The 19885-nt window shown below is 40.1% G+C and overlaps 6 protein-coding genes and 1 non-coding gene across 9 annotated transcripts; 1 reads left to right on the top strand and 6 right to left on the bottom strand.

The window, feature by feature from the left end:
• The first annotated feature begins 63 nt into the window (after positions 1–63).
• LOC103846981 (iron-sulfur cluster co-chaperone protein HscB homolog) lies at positions 64–1016 on the top strand. Its single transcript, XM_018655405.1, has 4 exons — positions 64–401; positions 508–604; positions 691–780; positions 873–1016. Exons 1-4 carry the CDS (start codon positions 64–66, stop codon positions 1014–1016), a joined length of 669 nt encoding a protein of 222 aa, XP_018510921.1.
• On the bottom strand, positions 965–5591 carry LOC103846982 (putative pentatricopeptide repeat-containing protein At5g06400, mitochondrial). Its single transcript, XM_009124000.3, has 3 exons — positions 1588–5591; positions 1250–1315; positions 965–1129 (listed from the first exon to the last, which is right to left on the bottom strand). The coding sequence occupies exons 1-3, from the start codon at positions 4591–4593 to the stop codon at positions 1067–1069; spliced, it is 3135 nt and encodes a 1044-aa protein (XP_009122248.2). The 5' UTR covers positions 4594–5591; the 3' UTR covers positions 965–1066.
• LOC117129371 lies at positions 4929–5124 on the bottom strand. The gene has a single exon (XR_004453020.1). It is a non-coding gene; the product is annotated as a U2 spliceosomal RNA (small nuclear RNA).
• Positions 5592–5833: 242 nt separating the features above from the next.
• On the bottom strand, positions 5834–8449 carry LOC103846980 (fasciclin-like arabinogalactan protein 17). Of its 2 annotated transcripts, none has more exons than XR_004452362.1 (3): positions 6916–8449; positions 6166–6282; positions 5834–6079 (listed from the first exon to the last, which is right to left on the bottom strand). XR_004452362.1 is itself a non-coding variant. In XM_009123998.3 (3 exons), the coding sequence occupies exons 1-2, from the start codon at positions 8213–8215 to the stop codon at positions 6201–6203; spliced, it is 1374 nt and encodes a 457-aa protein (XP_009122246.2). In that variant the 5' UTR covers positions 8216–8449; the 3' UTR covers positions 5834–6079; positions 6166–6200. The 2 variants fall into 2 exon arrangements, 1 of the variants encoding a protein (XP_009122246.2); XM_009123998.3 differs by having other exon boundaries at positions 6166–6274.
• On the bottom strand, positions 8284–12320 carry LOC103846973. The gene has a single exon (XM_033281876.1). It carries the CDS (start codon positions 11358–11360, stop codon positions 10857–10859), a length of 504 nt encoding a protein of 167 aa, XP_033137767.1. The 5' UTR covers positions 11361–12320; the 3' UTR covers positions 8284–10856.
• A 265-nt stretch (positions 12321–12585) lies between these two features.
• On the bottom strand, positions 12586–14535 carry LOC103846974 (ribosome biogenesis protein NSA2 homolog). The gene is made up of 9 exons (XM_009123992.3): positions 14413–14535; positions 14162–14281; positions 14014–14081; positions 13802–13910; positions 13617–13685; positions 13418–13475; positions 13093–13328; positions 12954–13005; positions 12586–12881 (listed from the first exon to the last, which is right to left on the bottom strand). Exons 1-9 carry the CDS (start codon positions 14413–14415, stop codon positions 12814–12816), a joined length of 783 nt encoding a protein of 260 aa, XP_009122240.1. The 5' UTR covers positions 14416–14535; the 3' UTR covers positions 12586–12813.
• A 411-nt stretch (positions 14536–14946) lies between these two features.
• On the bottom strand, positions 14947–19868 carry LOC103846975. Of its 2 annotated transcripts, XM_009123994.3 has the most exons (20): positions 19781–19868; positions 19604–19673; positions 19455–19527; positions 19251–19373; positions 18983–19152; positions 18711–18860; positions 18465–18608; positions 18154–18202; positions 17752–18065; positions 17528–17659; positions 17246–17377; positions 17043–17129; positions 16830–16952; positions 16630–16738; positions 16425–16556; positions 16182–16316; positions 15941–16092; positions 15732–15872; positions 15353–15670; positions 14947–15261 (listed from the first exon to the last, which is right to left on the bottom strand). In XM_009123994.3, the coding sequence occupies exons 2-20, from the start codon at positions 19658–19660 to the stop codon at positions 15166–15168; spliced, it is 2637 nt and encodes an 878-aa protein (XP_009122242.1). In that variant the 5' UTR covers positions 19661–19673; positions 19781–19868; the 3' UTR covers positions 14947–15165. The 2 variants fall into 2 exon arrangements, with proteins under 2 accessions (XP_009122242.1, XP_033137758.1); XM_033281867.1 differs by having other exon boundaries at positions 15941–16059; positions 19604–19855.
• Between the last annotated feature and the right edge of the window lie 17 nt (positions 19869–19885).

Below are 19885 nucleotides of genomic sequence, written 5' to 3'. Positions count from 1 at the left end.
AACTGGTTTACGACGATCTCTCGAGAGAGCCTAACCTTTGTCTCTCTCTCTTTCTCGTCACCAATGAACAGAGCAAGGAAGCTGGTGGCTTCAATCTCCACCCTTTCAACAAGACGAAGAACCTATTCTCCTTCTTCCACTTTCCGGACGATTTCGATAAACTCACAAACCCACCACTCGAGTCGTCGTGAATCATTTCAACCTTCTTCTTCTTCAGCTAAACCCTTGTGGCTCCGATTTTCCGGGAGAGAGTTTTCCTCGGGTTCTTCCGACACGACAAGCTCCTCCGTGTGCTGGAACTGTGGTTTCTTGTCGGAAAAAGCTGCCTTTTTGTTCTGTGAATCGTGCCGCAGCATTCAACCTATCGATGATTCCGTCGATTACTTTCAGATATTTGACCTGTAAGTGACATTCACACGCAAATCGATATAAAGGTTTAAACTTTTGGTAGCTGATCGTGCAAAAGATGAGACCTTTTGAATTTGGGGTTTGGGTTTTTAATAATAGGGAGAAGAAGTATGAATTAGATGCTGGAAGCCTTGAAGGCAAGTACAAAGACTGGCAAAAGAAGCTTCATCCTGATTTGGTTCACAACAAGTCTCAGGTCTCTTCACGTTTACTTTCTTCTTATCATATTTATTTTCTTGCAATTTGCCTTTCTCTTTTGATGAATATGAAATTGTTAAACAGAAAGAAAGAGATTACGCAGCGGACCAGTCTGCGAAGGTGACTGAAGCGTACCGGACGTTAACCAAGCGGCTCTCGAGAGCAATGTATATCGTAAGCTCTTCACTTTACAATGCTGTTGTTAACTGGTTTGGAGAAATATAGATGGATCTTTTTTGAGTCTGATTAACAGATTCGTTTTGTAGATGAAGCTGAATGGTAAAAATGTCAATGAAGAAGAAACAATAACAGATCCAACCTTGTTAATGGAGGTAAATGGATCTGCTCTCATAAAAGATTACTTCTCAATTGTTTGTCCGATTGCGAACGTACTTATCAGTTACAAGTAAACACATTCACTTAGTTTTGTTCTATGAAAAATGGTGTCAGATTATGGAACTTAGAGAGACCATAGCAGAAGCAAATGATTCAAAAGAGTTGGACCAGATCCGATCTCAGGTACCTTGAACATCCTGATTGATCTAGCTTTTCCTTCAGATGCTTTGGTCTTTCGTTAACTTCTTTAGGCACTGGTTGAATGTACTACTTTGATCTAATCACTTTGGTTTTCTTGTCAAGGTACAAGAGAAACTGAAGCAATGGTCTGACTCTTTTGTCGAAGCCTTTGAAAGCCAGAGGTTTGATGAAGCTGTAAAATGTATCCAGAGGATGACTTATTATGAGCGAGCTTGTGAAGAGATTGTCAAGAAGCTATGAGGAAGCTAGTCCTCCCTAAAGATAAACCATTTTATTTGTTCGTTTTCTTAATAGCCTTGACTCCTTTAAAAGGAACACGTTATGATAAAAGTATCTTAGCTTCATGTTACTCATATAGAACTGAAGACTTTGTAATAAGAGCATTCACGGATTCGTTATTGAAAAAAATGATCTGGTCCGTTTATACGAGGTTTATGTAGATACCTTTCTCTGTGCTAGTAAAGCAGACTTCTTCTGTAAAACAATCCTGGCAAGGTCCTGCTTCCCTTCTCTGTTCAACCCATACAAAACTGTTCGGAAATTGACAGTGCTTGGAGCAATACCCTTATCAATCATCTCAGACAGAAGTCTCAGTGCATCTTCAGATTCACCCGCTTGGCACAAACAGTTTACAAACTTACTGTACGTTTTAAAATCTGGCGAAGCTCCCTTCTCCTTCATATCATTGAATACTCTCCAAGCCTCTTTCGCTTTCCCCACGCTCATGTACCCGCATATCATTGCCGTATACGTCACAACCGTAGGCTCACACCTTTCTTCTTCCATCTCCTTACATGTCTCTAGTACCTTGTCTATCTGATTCTCCTTGAAGAAGTGAACAATCAGAGATGTGTAGACGTGGACACCAGGCTTTATTCCTGCTTCCTTCATGGAGTTCACTTTATCCAACGCTCCTTGTAACTGTCCCTTCTGTAATAGACCGTGAACAATGCTTCCGTAAGTAAACTGGTCTAGCAATGATCTATCTCCTTTAAAGCTGGCTAGCTCTGACTGAGCTTCCTCTAGCTTTCCGATTCGACAAAGAGCTCTTATGTAAATGGAGTAAGCCACAGGGACTGAGAAACCTATCTTGCCAAGAGAATCCAAACAATGTTTAACCTCCTTTGTGTTACCGACTTCGCATAAGCAACCCAAGTAGTCTTGGACTAGTTCTTTATCTGGAACAAAACCAGAACGAATCATCTCCCGGAATGTTCTGATAGCTTCTTCAACGTTCCTTCCTTTCTTCTCGCAGAGAACTTTGATTAAACACTTGAACGTCGAAGGCCTTGGAGACAGACCAGTATCCTTCATCTCCTTGAACGTTCTGATCGCTATGTCGGTTAGACCGGTTCTACCGTACTGCATTATCATGATCCCCCATGTGTCTTGTGTTATCACGCATCCTTGTCTTCTCATCTCGTAGAACAGGTTTCTCATCTGCTTGAAATCTTTCCCACTCCCTGCTACTTTGATGCTCATGTTGTACGCCTCGGAACTGTGTTTGTAACCGTTTCTCTTCCCCACCCATGAGAAGAAACGTAGAACAGCGTTCCCATGTATCTTGCCGTTACGAAGAACCTCAACTACTAGCTCTGGTGTGAACTTGACTGTCGATTTTTCTAGAGACTCTTGTGTTCCCTCCCAATCTCGGGAGGTTGATGATAAGATGCGGCAAATCTCTTTCACATCTATTATGTCAACAGCAGATGAAGCTGCTGGAAGAGCTGAGTGTTGCGCTACTTGCGGAAGATCAAGCTCCTCTTCTTGCCTTAGTTCTTGATTAAATTTGCATTTCTTCTGAAGCTCCTTGATATGTTCAATCTTCTCCTTTTCGCCATGTTTCTCCATACAAGAGATAACCCAAGAAAACATATCATCCCTGATAGCAATCTTAGAGGCGTACATCTGATTAAGCACCTTTAGGATCTCATCATACTTTGCTGACTTGCATAGCTCCTTCACAAAGATGGAATAAGATTTCCACGTCGGTTTGATGCTGCTAAACACCTTCCACGCCTCTTCTACTCGGTTCTGGCCCAAGTAACCAGCAACCACAGCTGTGATAGCGACGCTATCAGGCTCAATCCCATCATCTACCATCTCTTTAAACAACTCGTAGCCCTTTTCAAACTCCTTCTCCTTGAATAGGTGTTGCATAATCTCAGTGTATGTAGAGACTCTAAGCGAATGCTTTGAGTTTCTCATAGCCTCCAGATGCTCAAGTGCTTTCGAAACATTGTTTTGCCTAAGATACCCGCTGATAACGATCCCGTTGATATTCGCATCATCTATGTTCCTCTTCTTCATTATATCAACAATCTCCAGAGCATCCACCATTCTATTAGCTCTGCAGAGTCCTTTAACCAAAATCTCGAAATACTTAGCGTCAATACACACTTCCTTGCTCTTCAACACCCGAATCAGCTCCAGCGCCTCTCTGATCTTTCCAGAAACACAAAAACTCTTGAGCAGATAACCAAACGCGTCGTGCTCCGAAACTCCGCATATCCTAACCATGTCGTCTGCAATAGACTGGACTACATCAACTCTCTCTGACTTCGCTGTGCTGTCCAGTAACATCTTGTACGTTCTCAACCCAAAACTAATACCCTTTTCAATCATCTCCTTGTAGAACTCAAGCGCAAGATCACCTCTCCCAGCGATGCATAAGGACCTGATCATGATGTTATAAGCCGCAGAGTCGGGTTCGAAGCCGTCTTTCTTCATATTCTCAAATACGAGTAGACCTTTTCCAATCTTTTTTGCTTTACCGTATACAGAGATGAGAATGGTCCATGTCTTGATATCTTTATCACACGAGTTCCTCTCCATTTCTTTAACCAATTCGTCTACCATATCGAGATCCCTAGCCTCCCCAGCTATGCTTAGCATGGTGTTATAAACTCCTACTGTGTGTGAGAAACTATCTTTTTCTTTTACCCAGTTAAAGAACCTCAGAGCTAGATGAGGAACCTTGAAGCACCTCTTGAGTACTTTCTCCACAATCTCTGGTTCAAAGCGAAGACTCAGTTTCTCTAACTTGTCCTCCATGGAAAGCATGATATCGTCATCTGCTCTGAGAACGCTCGTAATCTCATGAACCACGGGGCTGACGTCAACAAAACCTTTGTCAGCCTCTTCATTCTCATTTGAGAATCCCATTCTGGCATTTTCACGAACACTTTGCGCGCAAGAATCCAGTCCATCATTTCCCGACACGGGAAGAAGCCTCGGCTGGTTGGTTTGGTCCGATTTAACAGCATCTGATCCTAAAATCTCAGTGATCTCGCTAAAAAGTGAGGTGGTTGATGCAGCTTCTGCTTGGATCTTCGATTGGGTCTCACGGGTTTTGGATTTCGATGACTTTGAGAAAGCAGAGACGAGTACAGAGTGTCTTCTTGTTGGGTCAATTAACAAAGACTTTGAGCATCGAAACAAAGCTTTCATTGCTGTTTTTTTTTTTACAATCTGAAGTCAATTCCGACAGCAACTGGGAAGAAAGGGGTGAAAGAAAAATAACGGTCAAAATCGAGCGGTTAGATTATCGTTAAGTGCATTTTTTTTGTGAAAAAAAAAACAATTTACATTTACGTTACTCTCTTTTATTTTTCTTACAGTGACTAATATTGTAAGTTACTTGAGCAAGCAAGCCCAATGACAAGCCAGGCCCATATGATTAATATTTGTAATATTTTATTCTTCTCGTCCATATGATTAATTGGGCCAGTTAACACAAATTTAACATTTGATTCGCTTTATTAAATAATTGGACTTCAAATTTGGTGGGTTGAGCCAGGCCCGTGCAATAGTGCAACGCATGGGCGACTCGCGAAAGCCCAGATAGCAAGCTATCTTAGTGGACTTTCTCCCTTAAAAAATAAAGTTAATATCGTGTGACCCAATGGGCCACATATCAGATATTAAACTGATAAGAACAGATACTACACTTGATCTTAGCCAAAAGGCCGAGAAAGGTATGATTTGTTTGGTCGCCTCGTCGCTTCATTTATACTTCTTCTCGTGACTTCTATGCTTGCTTCGCTAGCGATGTGGGACTCTAAAATAAAAACACTCTCTTTATTTTAGCGGGTGTTCGACGCTTAAACCGACAATTCTTGGACTCAAAGCCCAATAAGTCTTTGCTGTAGTAGCTGGGCTTCTTCTTACTTGTCTTATACAGTTGGGTGAGAGCGAGCCTCTCTTACATCACGCGGTCAATTTTTCATCTTTAAGTTAACTGATCTTAGATGGTGATAAAAAAAAAAAACTGATCTTAGATCATTCGATTTCGTTAAAAAATAAACTGGTCCTCGCTTTGTAATGACGCTACCCAGCTTTTTTTTTTTGCGTTTATTCCGTCAACTCTCTCTCTCTCTCACATTGGATTGAAGTACCAAACGAATAATAGACAGACTGACAGAGCATCGATGACTAACATGGAGACAGCTAAGTTTGTGTTTGTCCTCCAGTCACAGCCACGAGACAACCCATCTCCCATGTCCATGTGAATACTTAAATATTCTACCAAATATTTCATTATTTATAAAAGAAGAATACATTCTCCCACAATAGTAAACTCAGAGACACCTAATCATAGTATGATTATATTCTCTTACCAGACCAGATGGAAATATACTTTCCCCACAGTGAAAGCCAATGAGACCAACGAAACAACCGATCCTTAAGATGAAAGAAAAGGTTTTGTTTCCCTTTTTTTATTGATTGTACTCACAGTCTCATACACCACAAAAACAAATAAATAAATGATTGGTATAATCTAATTTACAGTATTCATAATCCAAGACCAAGTATAAAACACCCCTCAAAAGATATATATATTTAAGAAAACAAAGCAAAACATCATTTTCACTCCATGGAAGATTATTATCCTCTGTGCAGTTTACTATTCAACCAATGCCAAATCTTGAGTCAGCTGAGTAAAGAGAGAAATACATGAATCAAGGTAATAAACTAACAATACGCTTAAACAGACCAATTAACATTGCAAAAGGTCCTAACCTTTTCGAATGTGTGTCTTTTGCGGGTTTGTGAATTCACAGGCATTTGCTGAGGTAACTGTCCTTGCCAATAGCACCAAGCATTCTACATGTTACTTCCAACAATTTCCCTGTTTTGTTTCAATCACAACAATCACACCTTTATTAGGTCAAAATCTCATCACCAATCAATACACACACCCTCTCATCTCTCCATGATTCTCCCCTTAGTTATTAGTATAAATGATTTTACTTTGCTAAAAAAGCTATCAACATATTTTGCTAACAAGTCATCTTGAAGATACCAAACGTGATAAGATGCTTATAGCCAGCATACACACACAAAAGCCTCACACTATTTTGATTCTTGCTTGTGTTTACTATCATGGACCAATATTCACACTTTCCTAGCAGCATCCTTAATTTGCTCAGTAAACTCTACACCGAGTCATTCAACGAAAATGTTGACTCCTTTGCTTTCAAGAGCATCGAATTGATTACTAGACAGATCTTACCATGACTAGACCCATCTTACATTCTCGGAACCTTAATCTTGCTCTTGCTCAGATTGTCACAAAACTACTACTCTCAAGATCTCATTACGTCTCAGTTATTAACCTAAACCAGAACCCCAATTACATTTGATCATGACTAACTCACTCATTCAACAACTAGTGACTACTTCCATCACACAAATCAAACATCTGATCAGTTTAAACTTGTCAATTGTAAAACGCAACTAAAAGATCATGAAACCAAAAAAAAAATGTACCTCTTCTCTGCTGAACAACTTTCTTAACCGGTTTCTTAACCGATTCAACAACTTCCTCCACTTCAGGGAACAAAACACCATCAATCCCCTGAACCGAGATCCGACCGTCCGTATAAATGTCCGGATCAAACAAATACGCCGACCTCTCACCGTCACCGAACTTAACCGAACCATCAGCCTCCTTAGCCGCAACCTTATGAGGAAAACGCAGCGTATCGAACTTCACCTTCCCAAATCTCCTCACAGAGTTATACATACTCTCCTCCGTCTGATACTCAGGGATAATATGGTAATACACAATCTGCTCCGGAGCTCCAGGCTCGCTAAGCTGATCCGTCGTCAGCTTCGCCATGGCTTCGTCGTTGGGAGCAAGAACCGTCAGCACGTACCCTTCCGACACCAGACGACCCATCTCCGTCGCGAGCGACGTCAGATTCACGAGAATGTCCGCCATCTCGTTGTAGCCGCCGTAATGCAGCAGAGTGTGGATGAAGTCCTTGACCTGCGCCTCGCCGTCGAAGTGGTGGTGCTTCCCTCCCGGTCCCGGCGCCGGCGCCGGAGCTAGCGACGGACCTGGAGCCATCGCGGATTGGATCGGGAGCGCCGGCGGGGCTCCGGCGGGGACCGGAGCGGGTTTTTTCTTGAGACGGTTGGTTCTCGGGTCAACCTCCGGAGCTCCTTCCGGTAAGACGGCGGAGATCGACTGGAGGCTGCGGCGGCGGTTGAAATCCTCTTGGACGGAGCGGGGGATGAGAAGCCGCTCGATCCCGTGGATCAACCCGTCGGGTCGGGTTAAGTCGTCGGGTCGGATAATCTCAGCCGAATCTACCATCTTCTTGCCGTCTCCGTTAATCAAATGGAGGTGATCGTTCCCTAGAGTGTCGTGCTTGACCCGACCCGAGTCTTCCTTGGGCCATTGCTCCGACCCGACCCGGTTGGGGATAATGTGGAACATGAGAAGCGTCTGGAGAGATTTGAGATTACCTGGCTCGAGCAAGAACCGTTTGAACTCAGGGTCAAGTTCACGCTCCAGAGCTTCGTTGCGAGGGGCGAAGATGGTAATATTGTGACGGCCAACGGCTTCCTCGAGTGTCTGAAGGAGGAGAGCCTTCTCGACTAGCTCCGAGAGCTCCGTGTAACGGGAGTCGAGGAGAGCTACGAGGACGGAGTTGGAGTTGATCTGACCCGACCCGGAGGAAGGAATCTGGTTCTTCTTGGATAATGCAGATGTGGAGGAGAAGACAAGGAGGGAGAGAATGAGATTAATGGCGGCGGAGCCACCATAGATGCGACGATCCATGGAGCTCTGTTGGATCGGAAAGATTGGAACAATAATTTTTTTTTCTCTTTACTTTCTTTCTGTTTCTGGGGGTGAAGAAAGAGTTTACTTTCTTTTATTTTTATTTTTTTGTTTCTTTTAATATAATGTCTTGAAGTGTCGGCGATGTCAAGTGGAAATGTGAGAGAGAGATAGATGAGTTTGGTTGTGTGTCTGTGTTGTTTAGTTTTGGGGTTTTCGACCTTTCGGACCAGGCTGGTGTTGGGACCCACTCAGAATTTTATAATGTTTGCTGACTTTAGCTTTGAAATCTCTTTTTTTCTGTAAGCGGAAAAATTATGTGATTTGGTTCATGGAAATGATGTAGTAGTATATGTGATAATAGTACTTCACTTGAAAATGAAATTATTGTGAAGAACAATCTAAAAAGACTCATGGGAGTGAATGTGATTGTGAAGCAAGGATGAGCAGAGGAACACGTGGCTCTAAGAGAAAGTTGTCGGTTTGGGACGTAAACTTCCCATCTAAATAGGCCATTAGTCTAGTAACCACGGTACGCCTTGGGTTTGTGAACTTATGTGCGCGTAAAAGACGTCTAAAACAAGAAGCGTCTACCGTGGTTTCTTTAATTAACCAAGAAAAGGTTTTTTGATATTCTATTTGGGCCTTCTAGCCCGTTAGGGCCCATTTCGTTATAGTCCTTAGGTTTGGGAGCAGTATGTGAGGGAGTCCACAAATGTATATCACCTCTTTAAAGAACACATCACTAGTTACATGCCCTGAAGCCTCTCGGTCTTTCGTACTTTTCTCACTTTTATAAAGCTTACAAACGTGGTTCGTGGACTGTCCTCAGCCTAACCATGGATTCAACCTTTTTTACATAGTCTATCTCGTTCTCCCATAAGACGACTAGTTATGATTTGAGCAGCAGGGAATCTTCATGATGACACCACCTTGCCCTTGTAGCTCATGTTGCTCAAGTCTCCTAACAACAATAGTCTGTTCTCATGATTAGCATCATTTGAGAGTAACATTTTTTATTTGTTATGTGTGATTCGTTTGGTATATGGAATTTAATTCGTATATGTTTTACTAGCAAACACGACAAGCAGACAAAATAGAAAATTCTAAAATTAAATATCAATTGAACTTTTAATACATGGTTACTCGTTTTATTACTAGTTTATATATAGATGGAATGGACATGTCAATTGTTCAATACCATGCTGCTCTTTACATTGTATCCAGGATCCCACATTATAAAATTAAATAATAACTGTGAGAGAGTACCAAAATAATAAACGATTATCATGTATACAAAAAAAATGTATTAAAAGTCCATACTCTTTTATAAGAATTACATGATTGATAAATTCAGACTGGAGTAGGTTTTACTCTACGTGAATTTTATTCAGGAATGAACAAGATAATGTATTATTGGAAGACAAAATGGAATACAAAGTTCGCCTCACCATAATGTTATAGAAAGACGTAATGCATGGGATTCACCGCATACTTAAATTCATGAAGAAATGTCGCATCACAAGCTGCACATTTCTATTGTAAGACAGTTTGAAACTAAACAAAAATGTTATTGTAAGTAGGGATAAAAGAGGAAACAATTACGAGTTCAATAAATATGGGAGAGGGAAGTAGTGGCGTGGTGGTAGGAACTGAGTGAATCAATGTTTAGATACAAAAATGAAAAGGGTCCCCACACTGGAGAAAGTGGTAAAGAAAGAAAAGGACAGTTTACACGAAGACACACACTGTGCTCTGGAATCACATGGAACCCTAGTTATTTAACTTTATTCACTTGTTTCACTCAACCTCCTTTATTATTTTACCACCTGACCTGACCTTCTCTCACTCCCTCTCTAGCCCTAAGCTGTCACACCTACTATGTAGCTATAGCACTTCTATATTCCATATCCCACGCTTCTTCCGAATCCATTGCTGAATTCTGCTCTTTATCTATATCACAGACTTAACACGTCTTAGTACAAAACCAACTCTACTTTTATGTTTTGTGTATTTTAGTTAATAGTTCTGATGTGGTTTGTGAATCTTCGATTTGTGGATGTTATATATTCACCACAAAGTGATTTGATCCCTACTTAAACTATTCATTAGGGTAATGACTGACACGTTCCAAACTCATATACATGTCTTTTCTCCACTTTCTCATTAGTTTAAATAACCTCTATGATTCTTTTTGTTATTATCATGTGGAAATCTATAGAATTATGTGTAACCTACACACACAACAACGCTGCCATGGTTTTCTGATCCAATCACAGCCAACTTAGTTCATGAACCTATAGATTACGCATCTTGAATCTCCCCTATAAAATTAAATTTAGCTTTTCAGGTTGATTTGACTACAATATTCTATATAAAAAAATGTCGTTAAAGAGTAGAGTCTTCACTCTTCAGCTAGTGGTCTACTTGTACGGCTAAACATAATGAACCTGATTAATCCTCTAAAAAGTAAAGATTTAGACATAATTAACCTGATTATTCCTCTAATACGATCTCGAGTCTTTTGATTTCTTATGATGTGAACTCATTGATCATATATACATTGAAATGGGGACATTTATTTGAAAATTATGAACAAGATCATATGTTTTGATCAAACTACATTTCAAACTGTCTACTACTAATCGGTTCTTCCACACGACGTCGTTTCGGCTCGCCAGAAACCTCCACTGTTAAATCTGTTCCACATCTCTTTCTCTAAAGCAATCACTTCGTCGTCTTCTTCTTCTTCTTCATCCTCCGACAAATACATTGCTACTTTATCCAAATCTCCATCGTCTTTGCTCTCTAACGGATGAACCGCGAACTGTGAACTCCCAACTTTGCACAGCTTCTTCTCGCAATCTCCATTCTCCAAAACCTCTTTCTTCTTCGATATCCTTCGTCTCCTCCGCCGCACACGGCGAATAGCGCGGCGGCAGATTCTCCGGGGAGCCTTGTAGACGGCGAAGACGACGAGGCTCACCACGCTGCAAGGGGCGCAGCAGCATAGGGCAGCGCATCCCGCCGTCGTGCCGCCGCAGAACTCCGCCGCCGTGGATCCTCCACCGCACAGCGTCGGCGTCGATAGGCTTCGACGGAGACTCGGTTGTTTCCCGCCGAGAGACGATTCAGACGGATTCATAATTTTTCCAATCAAAGACGAAAGCAATCAATGTACATCACCAATTCAAAAAAAAATCGATTTTTTTTTCTCCGAGACTGAATCTCAGATTCCCCTTACAGAAAAAATGGGAGAGAGACAGATGCAGGAAAGAAGAATCTATTACAAAGAGACAAAACTAGGAGACAGAAAACAATATTTTTCTCGAGAATCTGAAGAGTTTGTTTGGATAGAGAGTGTTTTAGCCTTTTAGTCAGTCTCTCACTCTCTGGAGATTCATTAAAAGGCAGAAATGATTTTGGTTTGATTGCTTCGGTTATGTATGTTGTTGCTAGTATATGAAGACGACCATGATTCGTTATCAATACGTATATATATACACATGTTCAAAATTTATATTCTTGGATATATAGAATTAAGCATTATCTAGTCAGCATATCTACAGAAAACAAAACTTACCTCAAAGAGGTTATTATGTGTTACATTTAATGTTTGACACTATATATCTTTGAGTAGGGATACATTATTATTGTTTATCCACTTACATATTCTTATCTCTTTGATTGTTGACTATTCATTTGAAAGTTGTGTGAGTAAATACCATTATTGCTAGATTATCCTTAATTACCAGCAATTAAAAGATTTGCTAAAACATGTCGACAAGAGAAAAAAAAATACAAAAGTAAATTAATTAAAATAGGTAAGAATATAAATGTGTATTAATTATATTATTTGACTAAAAAGAAATTTGTTGTCCTATTACATTTTTCTGTAAGTATCGCATAATAATACACAAATATCTTGCCAAATCTCATAAAAATAGACAAATATAGAGAAGTATAATATGTCAAAATAATTGGAAATATGAAAAATATTTGAGGCTGACTTTCCATCATAACAAAGGGCCATTTGAGTCTGTAGACAACGGCCCAATTATCTAAAAAACAAGAAACGACCCAATTATCTTTATTCGTGGGGGACTCCCCATCACGGTATCTACTCGATCAAGAATTATCTACCGGGCCAGACACCTCCTTCAGGACGAAACTAGATGCCACTACGTTTTCAAGAACCGTGGGAACTTCGCCAAATATTGCTAACGGGCTTGCTTGTTCTTCCTTGTTCTTGGAGGAAGAACAATGGCACAGAGCGGTCGAGCTGTGTCTATTACTCAGCCATTGACTTACCAACAACAAGCTGAAATATAGACTTAAAGCTTCATCTTATCTCACAGATGTATCTTGCATTTCTATCAAGTAAAACTACTTGTATACTTTCATGTTTTTTGCATTACATGCACGTAACTGATCTAACATTGTGGACCCTTTGAAAGCTGTAAGAGCTAGTTAATAGGTATGAGAAAGACAAAACCACAACGATACATAAAAACTGTTGTCAACATAGAACAAAAGATAGAGTAACCACCATGATTCTTGCCTCTTTTTTCACTCTCTCAAGATCTCTCTGACATTGCTCACACAAGCAAAACCGCGTTAATACATCCATCATTCTCTGGATTGTTCGTCACTTGAGCGTATTTCCCTGAAACAAGTGCAAATAGAGAGAGTTAAGACACGATTATGCACAAAACTTCTGTATATTTTGATCGCTTACCCCAGACAACTTTTCCAGCTGGTGTAACAAGACCAAGCTCACTCACATTGACCTGCAAATCAATTCCCATATATGAGAATCTCAACAGATGTTTCAAGCCTTTGTAGCCTAATATGTATCTATCTTGGGACAAACTAACCTCAATGATAGTTCCTCTAGTCATGACACCAAGTGACGTATACATAGGACCGTTGGGGTTCTTCTTGATTCCAATAATCTCAAGACAGAACGTGCATCTCAATTCAGGGTGAGTGACGTGGGCCTTGGTGAAACGAAGTCCAGAAGGGCGGATGAAACGCTCGTACTTTGGTGGCTTCCTTGTGAAACCAGGTCCCACAAATGTAGCTTTCGTTACCATCCTCTTCCACTGTTTTGCTGTAAAGTTGACGCAGAAAAGGGAAAAAGCATTTCAATACTTGTAAGTAACCAAACTAGCTACAAAGCAAACTGAATAGGATACATACTCTTCCTCTTCCCAGATCGGATCACTCTGAACATTTCGTCTTCAGCCACAGGACGAACCTGGAAAAGCAAAGGGCTATTAGCATCCAAGAGAGAAACTTTGAGCTTACTCATTTCTTAGAAAAATACACTGACCGAATACTAAAGCAGAAACAGTGCTAACTGCAAAGTAAAAAAAATCATTTAGAAGAAAGTTTTCACCTTTGGCAGAGGCACCTCCCACTTCCCAGCTTTTTCTTTCCTCTTTTGTTTAATAGTATTGCTAAGAACCTACACCCACACACAAACACATCTCATGTATAGCTTTCCACCAAGAATCATCTACATCAACTCTGAAACAAAAACTAATCATCTATATCAAGTATCAACTTAAAACAAATACTAACCTTGGCACGTGTGGTGTTCTCACGGTCAAGAAGATAAGCAGGAACAGCTCCTTCCTGAACATCCTCATCAGCTTTACGCCTTGATGAACTCTCCTCGTGCATTTTCAATCTATTACGTCAAAAAGAAAAACATATGTAATTAATCACAAAACACAGCACAACAACTCTCACTAAACGTCTTCTCAGCTATAAATATATATATATATACTTACGTCTTCTTCATTTGAGCTTTCTCAGCATAGTTTTTCTTCGCAATCATCTTACCCTTTATACCTATAGACTGCACAAATTCACCACAAATTAGACACGAATCAGTAATAGGAAGCGTAAATAGCAAAGATTTGAAGAAGGAGTGAGAACATTCTGAGCCTGTTTGGAGCGCTTGTGAACTTGACGCGCCTCCTTCTTGCGCTTGCGCTCTTCGTAATCGAGGCGGCGTCCATGCCTCTTCTGGTGCAGCTCAATGTAATCTCCCTGCGCCTGTTTTTTTTTTTCAATCAATAAAACAAATAACAAAACAACAGAGATAGTCAGTGAATCGATACACTCTCAAGTCTCTCAATAACTGAGAAACGAAAGATATAAGAATATTCCAGCGGCAAAGAACGAACCATGGTTTTGAGTTTTAGTCGGTTAGAGAGAGAGGAGGAGGAGGAGGAGGAGGAGGAGGAGACGGTACGGAGAGAAGATGATCTGAACTCTGAAGAGACTGAGAGTTTAGGGTTTTATAAATTATTCGGATCTTGGGTCCTTTTAATCCATGAACAGTCGGATCTTGGGTCCTTTAATAAATGGGCTTTGTCATTAACTAAGCCCATTACTTAAATTAAAGGTAAACTTCATTTGAACCAATAACGAATGGGCTTAATCAATGATTGGTTAAGCTCTAATTATGTGACACAGTTTAACTTCATATTGCTTCATACTTTTTAACCTATAATCTTTCTATTCTCCAAAAAATGGGCTTAATCATTGGTTAAGCTCTACCTATATGACACAGTTTAACTTTATATGAGCACTGCTTCATGTTTTAAGCTATAATCTTTTTATTGTCCAAAAAAATGGGCTTAATCATTGGTTAAGCCAAGCCCATCATCAACTCTAATTATGTGACACAGTTTAACTTCCATATGAACATTGCTTCATGTTTATAAAGCTATAATCTTTCTATTGTCCAAAAAAAAACTATGATCTTTCTCCTTTTTGTTACTTGAATAAAGGTACATCAATAGAAGGCAAAACCAAAGGAAGATACTTAGTAGCTATATAGTTGGTCTTTGTCATCAAAATTGCTGCTTTTCAAAACAACCAGAAGCAAATACATTTCATGTTACATCATTGCGAAACATAACTTGTAAAGTTCATTATGTGAGTAAGCTGTTGGATGCAATCTTAAGCCGCTCTCCAGCCATTTTCATCATATGTTTTCCTTCTACGGTCAAGCTCGTGCTTCCAGAGGACTGCAAGGGGGAAAACAAACAACTCATTAGTCTCCATCACATGGTTTTGCAGTTTACATAGCGGTAAAGAGAGAGACTAGGAGAATCAAACCTGTAAAGAGATAACGTCCTGCAGAATCAAATCGATCTCTGACTTGGAAGACGATATGATCTTCCTAACTTTGACGTCGTTGTGCATCAGCAAGACCACAGAGACAACGCACTGTATCAAGTTCAACGAGTTTCGACCGCTCTCCCTGTCTTGGTCCGATTCAAGCGCCTTAGTGTTCTCACTGACTATGGATTGCATTCTTTTCAGAACCTCTTCTGTGAGTTTGGAGCTTCGCTCGAACATGAAATAGCAAGGTATCAAATAGTAGAGACATGTTTGTATGTAGAGAGAAGAGTTCTCCTTATCTTCTGGTATACACTGCATAGAAGAGATGTGTCAATCCCAAGAAAGGGTTTATTAGGAAACGAAGGGCTCTCACCTTGACTATGTCGATTAAATAACCAGGTAAGTATTCACTTAGAGTGGTTATGCTGCTTTCAGAGAGGCTAGTAGGTTTAGAGTCCAACGTGCATATAATCCTAAGTATGGCACATCCATTGTCAAACGCAGGCTTCAGACTCTGCAACAAGAACATGGATGTTATTATGCATTTAGGTATACGTATTATCAAAATACAAACTTACTTACTATTTGTTCGAGTAGAACTTTCTCTAGAATCTGGAGGACGAGAGAGCCATCACCCATTTTTGATAAACGTAAGCACACAAGTTCTGTAAGTGCTTTTAATGTGCCACGATGTGTCTCCTGCTCTTTACACTCCATCGAAAACTGGCCTTCCTCTGCATGAATATCAAAACCATAATCATCTCTCAAGCAAGCAAGCACAAAAACCAAGCTCTCATATCATTTACATATAGAATATTAGTACCTGGAACAACTTTAAAACGTGCAACTAAGGTGGTGAGGAAGCTGAAATGATCTGTGATCTGGATGTATCCAGCGCTATAGGCATCGTGAACAACTTCCACTATCCGGCACAACACAGCTGGTTCAAGATGTGGATCTGCAATAAGCATTGAGTTTGGTCAATTAACTTTTCATCACTCTAAGAGGTGACTTTAAAAGTTGGAATCAAAAGCATATGTATTTATGAAGGGAATGTGATACTCACGCAGACAGCATGAAACTATTGATTCCAGCAGAGGAGAGCTAAAATTGTTTATCGTGAAGTAGTAAAGGAAAGCGAGAGCCAAATCTTGGGCTTCCCTAGGGAGGCTTGCAAACGCTCCACCAGACACATCACCTGTACAATTAAACATTTGACAAGCCCTGTTTCAGTTTAGTCATTAGTGACACTTAAGAAGCGAGAGTTGCACCTTCTCCCTGATGACAAGGGTTGAAGAACTTTATGATGTCTTCTTCAAATGTGGGGGAAGCATTCAGACAGCCAACTCGCCCAAGGTCAAGCAAAAGCTTCAAAACAGCCTGAAGAAAAAAAATATAAAAGAGAAATAAGTGAGAACGTGATCCTTGTTGATCAAATCGACAATGAATTGCATGAGTCATGGGTTTGCACCTGTGATGATAATGGATGTTTATCACCCAACTGATTTAACAGCGATGGAAGTTTGTTGACCCAAACTCCCAGGTAGTTATTTACAGTAGGATCACTTTCACTGAGATAATGGATATCTCCATTCTGTAGATATTACAAGAAACATATTTATTGATCAATATGAGTAGAAAGATACAAACAGTCGGCCAATATACTAATTAAATTTGTACTTACAGGGATAATCACGTTTCTAACAACTGAGATGCAGGCTAATGTAAGTGGAGACTCTGGTTTGCAATCGTTGAAGGTAGAAGTAAATGCCTGGAAAATATATACACAATACCATCAATCAGATGTACAATGATGTTACTGCTAGATATAAGATAAACTGAGAAATATATGTCAAGCTCAAACTGCTCTAAGAATCTTAGACAAACCTGCAGAAGATTTTCTCTCCAGTCACTGTCCATCCTCAAAATAAGTTTTGGAATAGAGGGCAGGAGTGCAAGTAAAGTCTTTTCGTGAATAGGTTTAGGAATAAGTTTACGCTGCCTATCGCTCCTGGTGACCTGCAAAACAGATGTTCGCAAATCCTGGTGAGACATTTTGTTCCCCTTCTAGATTTGCAAGTAAATTAGCAGTTTAGACAAAGAGACAGACATCGTAAGTAAACAAATAAATTAGATGGAGTTATAAAAAGTAAAGTAGTGAAAGCTAACCTTGTCTAGTAGAGTATATTCAATGAATACCAGAAATCTATTGCACAGGTCAGTATGAAGGTGGCTCCAATCACTTACTTCCAAAAAGATTTCTGTTAGTACACTATTGAGGATGAAGTACCTTTCATCAACCTGTCAACAAAACAAATCAGCTAAACAGTGTTATTGAAAACATATAAATAAACTACTCATTATTATTTATCGTCTAGCGTTGTGATGCATACCTTTCCAGAAAGATTGTTCTCTGGATTAAGAGGGAAAGAACCAAGTAACTTTTTTGATATAAGTGGTGCAATGTCTTGATCCAATATCATTAGAGTAACATCCTCAGCTGCAGGTAGCCACATAGCCTGTCTTTGAACGTGCATACGGATGGAGAACTTGATTGCATGACCTATGCTGCAAAGAATATGGTGTAAACAGCTAAATGATTTCTCGTCGAATCCTCCCGGAGTATGGATCAACGGAATGAAATCTTGGAAACAGTTGATTAAGACTCCAACAATCTCCTTCAATCTCCCGGAGACATGAGCAAAACCTGTGAGAGCACATAGTAAAATGGTCAGCAACACTGTCGTCTTCAGCACATTCAAAAACAATAGAAAAAGAAGACAGACGGCACGTACGAGCAGATTCGTTTGCCGCATCTTGTTCATAGGCAAGTAGCGGTTCATTCTGTAAAGTCCCAACATATGAGCACAAAATGCAAAATAGAAAACTGTTAGAATATGGAAAACAAAGCACATTCCCATGAGGTTGATTTTTAATCCATATGGTTCCCTTGAATCTAACAATATAGCTGCATTCTATAATACTCATTTTTTCTATCAAGTAAGAGACCAAAACCAACAGGAACATATACATATTGCTATGCTACTTCATGGCATTTGGGAAAGAAGAACTTTGGAGTCATCCAGAGTGAAATATGACTACATACCTCTTTATGTGATTCAGTGTCGCTCTCATCACATGGCAACAGAGAGAGGCAATGTGCTAACCCAGAAAGAGCTACATTCAGCTTGCTTCTATCTTGCACATAAAAATGGTTTTTCTGAATGATATCCTTGTAGTTTTCTAGAATCTGCATGAAGTAGTGGTAGGTTGAAAAATTCAGGAACATCTTCCACGTAAGAAAGAAACACAACAGCATAACTAGAAAGATGGAAAGCAAAGGAGATAATACCTTATCAGCATACAAGGAGAAGGTAGGAGGGTAGTGCTTTACAACAAGGTGGAAAAACTTGAAAGCCATCAAACGAACTTCAACAGATGACTCAGCCATAGCTTTAAATATGTATGGCATCAAACGTGACACCATAGGTCCCTGGTTATCCTGAATAAATCAGCACATAGAATAATCGGCTGTTAGATACATACAATGGTTCAACTAGAAAATAGATGCTCATTTCAGCTAAAATGTAAGCAAGTGAAAGAAGAAAGAAGAAGAAGCGATACCTCAACACAAGAGGGGAAGATCTTGGAATCAAAAAGCAAATAGAAAGTGTCCCTCACAGACTTATCATCATCACTAAGACGTTCCCTGAGTTTATCTACGATAGCGTATTTAAGCGACTGTAGCTCCGCCGGGTTATGCTCCAAAAGGTCTTTGATACCATGTAACGCATCTACACAACAGACCAAAACCGAAAAACATTTATATTTTTTCAACGAAAACATGTAACTAAAACACTGAGGAAAAAGGAAAAAGGAAAAAGGAAGGTACTTTTGCGAACTTTGGCATTGTGATGTGAAGTTTGTTTGAGAAGCTCGTCCAAGGTCAGACCTTTCTTGCTTGTAGCGAAGCCACTCTTGTCTGCTCCCACACTCTGCTCAGGAAGTACAATTGCTGCAAACATAAACAAACAAAGCTATTTCAACAACAAGCAGAGAGCTTTTAGAGTTTGAATTGGGAGGAGAAAGGAGATACCTTGAGACTTAATCTCGGTGTTGGTGGCGTTCTTTGGTGGAGGTAACTTTCTCCCGAGCTTTCTCTTTATTTTCTGCCAAATTCAAAAGAAAAAAATCATCAGCCAAACAGTTAAACGATGAAACTCGATGAAAAGTGAAAAGCCCTACCTTAAAGTCGATTCCTTTCTTTTGCTGCTTCTTTCCGGGAGCCTTGGAGCGAACCATTTTTCTTATTCAGCTGCGTACAAACCACAAGTGAGTTAAGAGTAGCTTTTGTCCTGGTATTGAGAGAGAGAGAGAGAGAGAGCAGTCACAGAGAAAATCAAAAGTTCTGTGTGAGAATACCTAATAACGATCAGAGGTGGTGGCGGAAGAGCGACGAGGAGATCGGTTAAGGGGTTTGATTAGGCCGGTTTAAACCAAAATCGGCCGGCGAACGTTTTGCAGGAA

The sequence above is a fragment of the Brassica rapa genome, chromosome A10, assembly GCF_000309985.2.
Source record: "Brassica rapa cultivar Chiifu-401-42 chromosome A10, CAAS_Brap_v3.01, whole genome shotgun sequence".
NCBI classification, from domain to species: domain Eukaryota; kingdom Viridiplantae; phylum Streptophyta; class Magnoliopsida; order Brassicales; family Brassicaceae; genus Brassica; species Brassica rapa.
Note: the sequence above shows the minus strand (reverse complement) of the source record. Positions and strands in the feature narration are given on the sequence as shown.

What these genes read in the sequence shown, in the direction of transcription:
- LOC103846981 (XM_018655405.1), top strand. Translation starts at nt 64, where the DNA reads ATGAACAGAGCAAGGAAGCTGGTGGCTTCAATCTCCACCCTTTCAACA. An exon ending in TGGTTCACAACAAGTCTCAG is followed by an intron (nt 605 to 690) that starts GTCTCTTCACGT and finishes ATTGTTAAACAG; the next exon opens with AAAGAAAGAGATTACGCAGC. An exon ending in TCTCGAGAGCAATGTATATC is followed by an intron (nt 781 to 872) that starts GTAAGCTCTTCA and finishes TTCGTTTTGTAG; the next exon opens with ATGAAGCTGAATGGTAAAAA.
- LOC103846982 (XM_009124000.3), bottom strand. Translation starts at nt 4,593, where the DNA reads ATGAAAGCTTTGTTTCGATGCTCAAAGTCTTTGTTAATTGACCCAACA. An exon ending in CTTTACTAGCACAGAGAAAG is followed by an intron (nt 1,316 to 1,587) that starts GTATCTACATAA and finishes TACATTTTACAG; the next exon opens with CTTCATCAAACCTCTGGCTT. An exon ending in CCATTGCTTCAGTTTCTCTT is followed by an intron (nt 1,130 to 1,249) that starts GTACCTTGACAA and finishes AGGATGTTCAAG; the next exon opens with GTACCTGAGATCGGATCTGG.
- LOC103846980 (XM_009123998.3), bottom strand. Translation starts at nt 8,215, where the DNA reads ATGGATCGTCGCATCTATGGTGGCTCCGCCGCCATTAATCTCATTCTC. An exon ending in AGTTGTTCAGCAGAGAAGAG is followed by an intron (nt 6,275 to 6,915) that starts GTACATTTTTTT and finishes GAAACAAAACAG; the next exon opens with GGAAATTGTTGGAAGTAACA.
- LOC103846973 (XM_033281876.1), bottom strand. Translation starts at nt 11,360, where the DNA reads ATGAATCCGTCTGAATCGTCTCTCGGCGGGAAACAACCGAGTCTCCGT.
- LOC103846974 (XM_009123992.3), bottom strand. An exon ending in GGGAGGTGCCTCTGCCAAAG is followed by an intron (nt 13,476 to 13,616) that starts GTGAAAACTTTC and finishes TTGCTTTTCCAG; the next exon opens with GTTCGTCCTGTGGCTGAAGA. An exon ending in AGCTGGAAAAGTTGTCTGGG is followed by an intron (nt 12,882 to 12,953) that starts GTAAGCGATCAA and finishes CACTTGTTTCAG; the next exon opens with GGAAATACGCTCAAGTGACG.
- LOC103846975 (XM_009123994.3), bottom strand. Translation starts at nt 19,660, where the DNA reads ATGGTTCGCTCCAAGGCTCCCGGAAAGAAGCAGCAAAAGAAAGGAATC. An exon ending in AATATACTCTACTAGACAAG is followed by an intron (nt 17,378 to 17,527) that starts GTTAGCTTTCAC and finishes TCTGTTTTGCAG; the next exon opens with GTCACCAGGAGCGATAGGCA. An exon ending in ATTTAATCGACATAGTCAAG is followed by an intron (nt 15,671 to 15,731) that starts GTGAGAGCCCTT and finishes TCTTCTATGCAG; the next exon opens with TGTATACCAGAAGATAAGGA.